Below are 12,351 nucleotides of genomic sequence, written 5' to 3' on the forward strand. Positions count from 1 at the left end.
TTGGATACATGAGAAAAAAATTAAGGAAATTTTACTTAACCAATAAAAACTATTTTAAAATGCTGTGCATTTAATTGAATTCCAATTTCATCCAAATGCAGCTTGACACAAATCACGAGTAAAAAATTATCATCTAGTAAACAAGAAATGTGTCATTCACCATTTTCTAACAAAAAATGTAAAATTAAGAATCTTAATAAATGTATGTTGAGATTTATTTAAGCAGTTATATATGTAAATAGACACTGTGAATCCTTGGTTTAGCAAAAAGTAGTATTGTAAACGCTGCAAATCATCATGTTTAATGATTATACCAACCAAAGAAAATGAATTTTTCTTTAGGAAAATAACTACAAATGCAAAACATGATTAAAATCAATAATTTAAATTAAGGTTTAGTTATTTCAATTATCACAAAAATCGATAATTTAAATCAGTCCACTCTGTCTTGTGGCTTAGCTCACTGAACTCCTCCAGCATGGCATGACTCTCCAGATCCCCTGGATAGTGGGCTTGCTTGGGCAGCCCAGAGGAGCCAGTAGCCCAGTGAGCAAACAAAGAGTTTCCATGTTGGTTCTCCCAAAATTAACATTTTTTCCCCCTGCTGAAAAAAATTCAAAATTTTTGATCTTTCTTTCCAATTCATGCCAATTTTTTTTACACTTTACATTTTTCAAGAGGAAAAGGCAGTTTTCCAGCCAGTTCTAGTAAGGACCCCCTGCCGCATGGGTCAGCATAAGAGTTCAAATTCTTGTCCTTCAGATTCAGAGCACAGACTATTACTTGAGCTAGAGGAACAAGTATTATCCTCTATGTCAGGGGTCTCAAACACACGGCCTGCGGGGCTCTTGCTTGTGGCCCGCCAAGCTCCCCGTGCCCCCCCCCTGCTACCCGCGGGATTGCCTCCGTGAAGTTGCGAGCCCCGCACCGCTGTCTGAAGTAGCTGCCAGCACACCACTTCGGGCCGGGGGAAGGGGAAGGAGGCAGAGGGCTCCTGCATTGCCTCCTTCCAGGTACCGCCTGCCGCAGCTCCCATTGGCCGGGAACAGGGAACCAATGGGAGCTTCGTGGGAGGTACCTAGAGGAGCGGCAAGAGCAGCGCACGCACGGAACCTTGAGCCCCCCACTCTTCCCCCTCCGCCAGGGGCTGCAGGGACAAGGTTCCAGCTGCTTCCTGGAACGGGAGCCTGCCCTGGCCCCGATGCGCGCCGCCACCACCACGGAGCTCGCACCCTGCGCCCCAACTCCCTGCCCTGAGCCCCCTGCCACATCCCACACCCCTCCTGCACCCCAACCCCCTGCCACATCCCACACCCCTCCTGCACCCCAACCCCCTGCCCTGAGCCCCCTGCACCCAACCCCCTGCCCTGAGTCCCCTGCCACATCCCACACCCCTCCTGCACCCCAACCCCCTGCCACATCCCACACCCCTCCTGCACCCCAACCCCCTGCCCTGAGCCCCCTGCCACTTCCCAGGCCCCTCCTGCACCCCAACTCCCTGCCGTGAGCCCCCTGCCACATCCTGCACCCCTCCTGCACTCCCTGCCCTGAGCCACCTGCCGCACCCCTCACCCTCTTGCACCCCACCCACCAACGCCCTGCCCTGAGCCCCCTGCCGTACCCTGCACACCACCTGCACCTCAACTCCCTGCCCTGAGCCCCCGTCGCACCCTGCACCCTTTCTGCGCCCCCTGGGGGCAGCGTTGGGGTGTGGATTTTGGGGAAGGGGTTGGATTGGGGCAGGGAAGGGGTGGGAAGAGGTGAGCAGGGGCGGGGCCTAATGGAAGGAGTGGAGTGGGGGTGGGGCCAGAGGCAGCGAGAGGGGGTGTCAGTGATGCGGCCCTCGGTTCAATGCACTAGTCCTCATGTGGCCCTCGGTCATTTGAGTTTGAGACCCCTGCAATATGTGGACCACTAGTTTGGGTGTGCAGCACATTTTTCCAGTTACATAACTATATGTTACACAGCACTAGAAAAGTGGGGGTCAGGATTTCTAGGTTTTATTCCTGCCCGTAGGAGAGAAAAAATTATTTAGTGGTAAGAGCAATGGGTCCGAATACATAGATTTAGCACATTCTGAGGTAATGTGGTTGAAAGGATGAGAGCCTTGGTATACATAAAGGTTTCATTCCCAATTCTGCCTCAAGTGACATTGTGACACCTCTCAGTTAACGTGAGGGGAATGATACTTGCCTCCCTCAGAGGGAAGGGATATGAGACTGCATCTGGAGCCGTCCTGCACTCAGAACCCCTGCCTCCGGACCCCCACCCCCACTGAGCTCCCTGCACTCAATCCATGGCCCTAATGCCTCATCCCCTGCACCATCCTGAGCCCCTACATCTAGACCCCCACGCCACTGACTCCCAACTAGCTGCACTCAGACCCCCCACCTCAGCACCCAGACCTCCTCCTCCCCTGCTGAGCCCCAACCACCTTCACCTGGAAGTCCCTGCAGAGTCCCATTGCCCCTGCACCTGGAACCCCCGCAACGGACCTCTGTGCATCCAGATCCTCCCACACCTAGACCCCCCACTGAGCTGCCTGCACCCAGATTGTCCCACATAGAATCCTCTCACCCCACAACTGGATCCCCCCCACACTGAGCCCCTCCACACTTGGATCCTGCCTAGTTGAGCTTGCCTGCCCCACACCTGGTGCAGAGGGGCAGAGCCCCAGGGTGTTTCCTTGTGCTGTGTCAGGGTCGGGTGCAGCCTCATCGCTGAGTCCGTGTCCTGGGGGTGGGGGAGCTTCAGGGTGATCTCCCACCTTTGTGCAGCCAGTGGCCTGTGCTCCCCACTGCCATGCTGGAGCCTCTACATTTATTTATTGACAAATAAAACTTGCAGAATTTTAAAATATAGTGCATAGAATTTTTAAATTTTTGGTGAAAAATGCCTTTAGGAGTACTACAGTAGTCAGTGATGAAAGGATGACTTTAGATCCCATGGTCTCTTGGCTTTCTGCCCTGCATAACTTCCCTTGAGTTGAAAGGTATTCTACAGGGCAGGACCTCTTTCTCTCTCCATTCACATTCCAGCTTGGCTGTACTACAGAATAGAGGATAAGCATGTACACCTAAAAAAATAGATTATTTCTACTAAAAATGGCTGTAGATAGCATTATAATGCATCCAAGCGGTAGAGGCAAGCTGCAATATGTTTAAATAAAAAAAGAAAAACTCATGCAATTTACATATCATTTTGTACTTTGGACTAGCATAACTATGTATTTTACTGTTCATATTCCCCTGTCCTTGCCAGATAGATGCAAGTTGAGATTTATGTGCACATAGATTTTTGCCCTTTGGGACACAATTTTTTAAAAGCATAGTAATGAGATGGCAGAAGCTGTCATCAGGACATTCAAAATCTCATGATCCCATGACTTCAGAGTGGTTTTCCTGGACCACATGAAGTAGATTTTTTCAATTGCACCAAATGTGTATTTTTGTGCGTTTGAAGAAGGGGTGGCAAAAGGTCATCGTAAGAACAAACATTAGTCCTATGCCTTTAAAACTTTCTTTGCTTCCACAATCACCAACTGCCTATGCATGATTTGTATAAATCAAGATAAATATTTTTTAACTACAACAAAAAAAGAGCATCCATCTAATGCTCTGGGTGCCCTTGACAGTTTTTTAAAAATACACTAAAATAAACATTCTAAATTTCCAAATCAACTCAAAGACATAGTGACAGCAAATATAACTAAAATTAATAACTCACCACACACAACCCCCGTCACCACTGCCTAGCTCTACCCCACACTCAATTCTTCACAGGCAAAGGAGAAAAGGTGGGCCTTTCAGCACACCCTGAAGTCTAACAAACTCATACTTCCTCCAGGGAGGAAGCAAATTCCAAAATGCTCTGCCAGTAACCCCTCTCCCTACTATCTAAGGGTACTGTCTGCACATACTGTTGGAGCAAGCCTCCAGCCCAGACAGATTTGGAATAGCAGGACTGACACTAGTGCTCTCAAAAAAATCGCTATATAGATAGTGCTTTGAAGTTGCAATTCAGGCTCTGAAGTGTAGGGAGGAGAAGGGCTTCAGAGCCCAAGTTCCAGACAGAGCTGTAACTCAAAGCACTGTCTATCCAGCAAATCCTGCCAGCCCAAGTCTATTGACCTGGTCTGGAAGACACACTTCAAAATGCTATGTAGATCAACCCAAAGGGCTTCAGCTTAGGTACCTCCACTAATCCTGCCACTGAGGCATTATGTTATAGGGAAAGAGGCAAGGTCTTACACAGGTAGATCCCAAGCCTTTTAGGGCTTATAGGTAAAAAAAAAAAAAATCAACATCTTAAAATTAATCCGGAAACCAGATGCACAGTGCGGAGCATAGGTTTAATAGGCTCAAGGAAAGAAACATTGCTTCATAAAGGCACTGCTGAATTCTGCATCAGTTGCAGTTTTTTTAAATAGATTAAAGCTGGCCAACAACTCTTATATTAAAAAAAAAAAAAAAAAAAGTACTGTCATTCTAAAGTGTTCCTAAGACTTCACAGCCCACAAGATACTATGCTTTAAAAATCACTTGTTTCTAGGCATTTCACTCCAGCTGTGATATCTGATCATTAGTAAGCACCTCAAAGCTGGCTACTGCATATATCAGGAAGCTAATGTTGATATTAAAAATGTTCAGACAGTATAAAAAGTGGGTTTCTAGCTCTGGCAGATGACTATCTACCACTAAAATGTTTAAACTGAACAAAATAAACAAAAATAATAGAATGACATTTTATGGTTTAATCCAGGGGTACGCAACCTACTGATTTTCAGTGGCACTCACACTGCCCGGGTCCTGGCCACCGGTCCGGGGAGCTCTGCATTTTAATTTTAAATGAAGCTTCTTAAACATTTTAAAAACCTTAGTTACTTTACATACAACAATAGTTTAGTTATATATTATAGACTTATAGAAAGAGACCTTTTAAAAATGTTAAAATGTATTACTGGCATACGAAACCTTAAATTAGAGTGAATAAATGAAGACTCGGCACACCACTTCTGAAAGGTTGCTGACCCCTGGGTCTAATCTTTTGTCTTTCTAGGGTTATAAATCCATGTTTTATACCAATGGAATGAGGAGATTCCAATCTTTTCAACAGTATATTCATGATCAGTTTTCATTGTGCAGATGCTATTTCATCTAACAATCATCACTGATCCCTGAACCAAGCAGTGCTTTTTTGGAACTGGTCCAGGACTGACGATAGAAAATTACATTGGTCCATAATTTATTCTATCTGTTTGCCTTTGACAATATGTAAAGAACAAAACTCAGAGTTTAGAGAGTGGTCAAAAACTAAAAAATGAAAGATTGAAAATTTTTTGCATTCAACTTTGAATATGAAAGTACACATATTCTGCCTGATATAAGAGTTTGCCATAAGTGAAATCCAACCTTTTGACCACAGAAATCCAACTTCACTAAATGCCAACTTCTAAGTGACCAATAAAGGAGACTACCACAACAATGAATGAGTTAATAATGTGCCAACATTTCCAAGTCAAACGTGGAACGGTCCTGAATTTGCAGGAACTAGACTACAGGCCTTGAAGCTTTAAAAGAAAAATGTTCACATTTGAATGACCCAGTTCCCTCCCATGGGGAATTTCTTTATTACAGACCTACAGACAAGTTCTGGTTCATGCACTGTTACACATATTTGCACCATTTCACTCAAAGAGGGATTAAGTCTGGGCTCTGATGCAATATCAGAATTCTTGTCTCCGTAACCATGCCAGTCAAGCTATAAAAAGCGTGCGTGTTCTCAATAACTGAGCAGGGGCGTTGGAACAATTTTTATAGTAGGGGTGCTGAGAGCCATTGAACCAAACTGTAAACCATGTATATAATGGAAACCACTTCAAGCCAGATGGTGCAGCAGCACCCCCCAGAACCCCTAGTTCCAGCACCTATGTAACTGAGTGGGAATTACTGAAGGTAATGTACTACAGCACCACATGCCAGTCTCAGAGACAGAAGTTAAGAGGACCAAAAAAAATCCCCCAAATTATCACTTTTCCAGCTCAGTGAAAGAGCCCAGCTAAAATGTACTCTTCTCTTTCTGATAAAACAAGCAAAAATGGATTCTGCTGAGCTGGGCTGATCCCCTGGATCACATATGAGAGTTTCAGACTATTGGGACACTAAAGAAATGCCATGCAACTTCCACCAGGCTTAAAACAACCACCACTCCCTCGAATCAGAATTGTGATGTTTGTTTTTATCCAAAGACAGAGCAAAATGTTCCCAGAAGATTCTATGTGCAGTTCAGATAAAAATGTAGGCAAGCCACTACTGTACTGGTTCACAAACATCAAAACAAAAATCTAGACAAGTTTGAGTGCAACAATTTAAACAATTGTATTTATGAAGCTGTTATTGAGACGGGAGGCCTTTCTCTAGTTTCCACCAGACTGCAAAGTTGTATCTACATTAGAATGTACCCAGCATACCTAGCTCCTCAAGACAAAAGAAAAAAAATATAGTTTATTCAATAGTTATGGCTTATTTCCAAAACATACTAGTAACTGGATTAACATATTAGCTAATGATCCTTCTAGAAGCTATAAATGGAAATTCACGCAAGTATTTTTCAAAGGTCTAACAAGACTAAACCAATTGACACATACCACTCTCCACAGTGCACAGCCTTTAACACTCCTACAGCAGCTGTAGTCTGTCGTTCAAAACCTTGTCCTATGTGATCTGCATGGGCTCGTGTCCTGTCTTCAAAGAGCATTTCACGGGGCTCACTAGTTCGAGGTAGGTATTGCAGGTTTTTTATTTCATTGGTAGTTCTGTTTAAAAAACAAAACAAAACAAAAACTAAAAATCTAACACTCCCCCCCACTCAAGTTTATAGTTTTCTACATTCAACAGGATCCATTTCTTTCTTCAGCATGCACATATATTAGAAGAAGAACATCTTGGACAGATTACTGGATGATTAGCAGTACAAAAGTCATTTAGGGAACATTTATGAAATGCTAAAAGTAATCATATGTGCATTCACATTCATTTGTCTACATTTCTACTGAACAATTTGAGTGTTGTGTATTATAGCTCTGTTCCACATTTCATCACTGGGAAGGAAAAGGTTTGCAAGACTACTTGTCAGAGATGTTAGAGTAAAAAGAGAAAACACCACTGAGGTGGAACAGATCCTCTATGATCATTCAATTGCTAATCTAAAGCTGATAGTGAGAGACCATATCACATTAGGTAGACATCTGAGATTCTACAAACTAGGAGTCCCACCTGGAAAATATTTGGATGGGAAATCCACAAGGAAAATCTACATGCTAAAAGAAGTTATGTTTGATTCTGTAGGTGGCACTCTTCATTTTGAGTCATTATCTAAATCAGTACCCCAATATGATGTTATAGTGACTTTGTACTGTTAGAGGTCCCATCTCTCAGATGAGACAGAAGTCTTTGTCACTTGTAGTTTTTAAAGGTCCAATGGCACTTAAAGGTCCATAAGCACTTAAGAATAGGGGAGTTAATACCAGTATCCTAGTCAAATTCAAATTTGAGTAACCGTGTGCTGCCTACTTAAAATTTCCCCTCCAGTATTCATATAGATATAGCATTCTTCACTTTTTCCCCAAAACACGTTTCATTTTGCTTTATGCTGTTACCTCAAGGGAGTTTAGGGAGAGTGAAGAAAAGATGACCTGCTTTGTAAAATTACTGTTTTAGTATTCATTACAGAAGCCCAGAGGCTGCAATCAGGATTGGCACATCATTATGCTAGGTGGTGTACAAATGCTTACAAAAAACACATTTCCTTCCTTGAAGAACTTAGAAACTAAGAAGTGATTTTGTTTCTTCTTTTGGGTAAAAAGCTACATAAACATAAGAATTATGCTATAATATAGCTACAGCCATTGGGATGAGTGGAAAAGGGATAGGTTAAAACAACTAACCCGATAACTCACCAAGCTAAGAATCTTAACATACCTTTTCCTTTTGAAAGGTGACTTTGGCATGTCAGCCACAGGGATCATCTGTTCTCCTGGACGTACCCACATGATGGGACCATCATCGCTATCTTTACGACTTTCTAATTTTAGACTAGAGAGTGTCCCCCACGGCAATGTACACTAATGGGAAATATAACAATCCACATTTTGATGTGAGTTATTTTCAAATACATTTAAAAAATGGTTATTTGGTAAAATGAAAAAAAGTTAACATCTGGTAAATAAGTGAATGTAGGCAAGTGTGATGACTTGAGGAAACAGTCTGTACAATTCAGGAGATTACAAACTCTATCTATCTTTACCAAGATGAAAACTCCATCCTGAATACAGGGGCTAAGCAGTCTTCTTTGTTGTCCCTCTACCTCCATGTTGGACAGAAGTTCCAACGGGTAGTGGCACAGGACTGACAATAGAGGGTCATTAACTCGAAATGGTCCTCTAGTCTAATACAAGCATCCTAGGTAACAGATTGGCTTCCACTTAGAAGAACTGGTTTCTCAGCAAACAGAATGCCTGGCAATGAAGTCACTTGGCAAAGAGGTCCATGATCACCTGTTGAGGTCGATCCAGAAGTCACCCGATTAAGGGACTGAAAGGTGATAAAAAGGATTCACAAGGGGAAGGCTGAGGGAGACCAACAGGAAGTTTGGTCAGGAAAGGGGACAGTCTGGACAAGGTCACAGGAAGCAAGCTGGGGGGCGGGGAGGGGGAGGTGCAAGAGAGCTCCATGGTTCAGAACCCAAGCCATGCATTGCAAACAGAAGGACTCTGGATGGCCCCAGACAACCCTGACTCTAGCCCAAAGAATGCTCTGGAAGGGGCAGGTAACTGAGGCAACGAATGCATGTAGAGTTTTGTTTTGTTTTAAAAATAGATATGTATATTTCTTGTATTATTAAAGAAAGAGCAGTGGTAGTTCAAAATCTTGTGCAATCTTGTCTGTGTGTATTAAACATGTGTCCCCTTGAAGAGAGAAACCAGAAGGCCAAACCTTCAGGTGTAGTTCAGGGAAAGGGTGTGTTTAAATTCTGAGGAAGCCTGAAGAGCCAGCACTGGTTCCAGGGACTGGGCAGTGGTCCACATGGTCAAAGTTCTCAGGAGTGGGTGCCAGAGAGAAGATCTGCACCCTGAGTATGTGCCAAGGACAGCAACTGGACTCTGTTCAGATCTGAGGCGTAAAAACCCTGGAGACTCAATGGCTGGATGCCTTCACAGGAGCCTGGTGAATGGCCAACATGGGTGCTCAACCAGACCTGTGAGATAATAAGTATTACAGTTCTTTTACTTTAATATAGAACAGTGGTTTTCAACCTCTTTTTTAATTTGTGGACCCCTAAAAAATTTCAAATGGAGGTACAGACCCCTTTGAAAATTTTAGACATAGCAGATCCCCAGGGGTCTGTGGACCACATGTTGAAAACCACTGATATAGAGTATTTGGAAGAATATTTCCCCTTTCCCATCTTCCCCTTACTTTTAAGAAAGGTGAATCTTCCAACATATCAAGGAACTCTGGAAAGTAATCCCCCACTTCCTCATCCACTGCTCCAACCAAGCTGATCTGTCTCATTGGGCCAGCTCTATATGTACCATGGGAGTATGTTCTTTTTACCTAAAAGAAGAATATGAAAGTCAATTACGAGTTACATTGAGTTCATTAGGACTCAACAAAAGTTTACAAATCAATGTCATGTGCACATCCTGTCTTACTGTCTTCTCTAAAACATGTGACTAACATTAATACTGTATACAGTCCTTATTAAACAGTATTAACAACTGTATTATATACTATCAATTATAAAACCATTATTTTGAAACACCAACTGGCTGAAGTAGCAGGTAGCTTGAATGTAAAACACATTTACTATATCTGAAAACACGTATTTAAAATACAAAAGATTAAAGATAGAAGATATTTCTGGCAAGTTGCAAGATTCACCGTTATGTCAGGTTAAGGTGGAATTTAACAGGGTGTTAAATATTTATTACTATGCATATCCAAACAAGCAGCAAGATGTTTTGAGTGATGTTCCTTTTACAGAAAGGGGATGGAATGTTGAAGTTATGGTTCCATGACAGCTGGCTAGAAAGAGGCCTACAAAAAAGTAGAACAGGAGGACAGAAACAGGTAATAGAGGTAAAATCAATAGGAAGCAGGGGAAAGCTAGAGAGAGTGTAACTGTATAAAGGAGGTGAACCTATTGAAAGTAAGAAGATGAAACAAACCATCTTAATACTTGGAAAAAGGGCAAAGAACTGAAACCAAGGCCATGTCTACATGGAGACCGTCAAGAAAGTTAAGGCAAATCAGCCAAATGTATGCAAGTTAAAGCACATTAAACCCCCAGGTGGATTTTCTCATTCAGGAGTAAAGTGACCTAAGGCATGTCTACACTTGAAACTTACCATGGATTTTGTGTATGTGTTATGTGATCTGCAACAAGTGTTTCACAAGCAGTGCATACACATTACATTGGTATCCTGTGATTAAGGTACTTCTGCCTCATATCATTGCACCCACACAGCACTTTTGAAATCAGCAACCAGCATTCTGGGCAGACATCCCAGGTCCACTGCTCTGCCACTGTGCTCTATGCATTCTGGGATTTTTCATGCTGAGCACTCAGATACTTATTGGAAGGCAATGGAATTCTGGAGTTTACTGTCAAATTAAATTCCCATGATTCCTCAATTCATCCTATCACGCATTAGGATTTTTAGAGCCATCCAGTGCCATTTTCAAAGCACTGTCACGCAACATGCAACACACATTGTGATCGCTACAATCCACACTGTGATGAACATAAACAAGCTGCTGTTAACATCTAAAGTTGGGCAGTGACTTCAGAACTGGGATAAGGCGACCAGAGGAGGAGATAGCTGAAATCAAGCAGACACTTCCATAACTTTTCCTGAAGCAGCTTCCCTTGGTGGAGCACCACTTTGGAGCGTGGCCAACAAGTACTGACTGGTGGGAAAGTACAGCACTGCACATTGGGTATGAACACGAGTGGCAGCAGTCAGGATGTCAAAAGCCACTTTCTTAGAAAGCTGTGCAGAGTTCGCACAGGGGCTACAGCAGCAGAATATCTATGTAAGAACTGCCCTCAGCATAGAGAGGACTGTGGCCATAACCATCTGAAAACTTGCCAACCCTACTACCTACAACCAGCCAGTAGCTAGCCAGTTCGTTGTTGGTAGATCAACTATCTGGGCTGTTGAAATAGAGGTGTGCAATGTTATCAAGGCGGCTCTATCCCACTGTATCTTAAGACTGGGTAATGCACAGGCAATTAATTGGTTTGCATTGTTGGGGTTCCCAACTTATACTGGAGCCACTGATAGGTCCCAGATGCCTATTCTTAACCCTCCGTATCAGGCCTTAGAGTCCATCAACAGAAAAGGTTTTTCCCCTTTCCCCCATGGTGCTGCAAGGCCTGCTTGATCACCATGGAAAGTTCACAAGTATTTATGTGAGATGGTCTACGAAGTTCCAGGACACCAGGATCTTCAGGTCTTCAAGTCTAGAATGTTTTCTCCACTGGTCAGTGGAACTTTTGCATCAATAGTATCAATATACCTTGATGGCAATGCCATTCCATCACTCATTCTGGGAGACTCAGCTTACCCTTTGCTTGCCTGGCTTAACAACAGGTGGCCAGACTTGGCAAATGTTTTGAACAGCCAGACTGGAGGCCCCTACAAAAGGATGTAACTACTCTGGGGCACAGAGCAAGAGATGCATTGTGTTCATACTTCAAGTTTAGGTGCCATTTGTAAAGAATGCATATACTTTTGCATAAGGCACTGATCAGCATTACTGAATATGTCTTCTTGTGTATGTGTACTGGTGCAAGGATTTAATCATACTTGGTGTGTATATCACATTTCTTGTTGCATTTTTAAGATACTGTGAGAATTGTTGTATTATAATGCTGGAAATGTAGATGGGGTTTATGTTTTTATTGTGCATGCGTAGATACTGTGACCATGATGCTGCACATCTGAATGAATGATGCAAGACTCAATCATGAATGTAAATACATTTTCAATATTTCAAAAGGAATGAATACACCAAATTGAACATTGTGAGCAGTAAAAATAATATATTCAAATTCATAAAGCTGTGCAGATTCAGGTTTGAAGACCATGTGCTCCAGGAGGTTTCTTTACCTCTCCATCACCTGTGTCTGATGTGCTACCCATTTCTCTGACCTTCCCACCCACTCACCCCCCCCTTCCCGTGGGTGCTATGGGGAAAGAGAGGACAATGGACAAAATATTGTCCAAATTGTAGTCTCCATGCCAACATAGATAAAATGTTGCTTTTTCATTAATTTTGAAATTCC

The 12,351-nt window shown here is 42.9% G+C and overlaps 1 protein-coding gene across 3 annotated transcripts in view; it reads right to left on the reverse strand.

Moving 5' to 3' along the window:
• Window positions 1-12,351, reverse strand: part of RSBN1L (round spermatid basic protein 1 like) — a 94,232-nt gene that overhangs the window by 16,790 nt on the left and 65,091 nt on the right. For 2 of the 3 annotated variants that reach the window (XM_054017609.1, XM_054017605.1), the window contains 3 exons: window positions 9,477-9,614; window positions 7,980-8,122; window positions 6,647-6,814 (listed from right to left, as the gene is read on the reverse strand). In XM_054017609.1, coding sequence (XP_053873584.1) covers window positions 6,647-6,814; window positions 7,980-8,122; window positions 9,477-9,614 — 449 coding nt within the window. The remainder of the gene's footprint in view (window positions 1-6,646; window positions 6,815-7,979; window positions 8,123-9,476; window positions 9,615-12,351) is intronic. The other variant, XM_054017612.1, reaches the window with a different exon arrangement.

Source organism: Malaclemys terrapin, chromosome 1 (genome assembly GCF_027887155.1).
Source record: "Malaclemys terrapin pileata isolate rMalTer1 chromosome 1, rMalTer1.hap1, whole genome shotgun sequence".
NCBI classification, from domain to species: domain Eukaryota; kingdom Metazoa; phylum Chordata; order Testudines; family Emydidae; genus Malaclemys; species Malaclemys terrapin.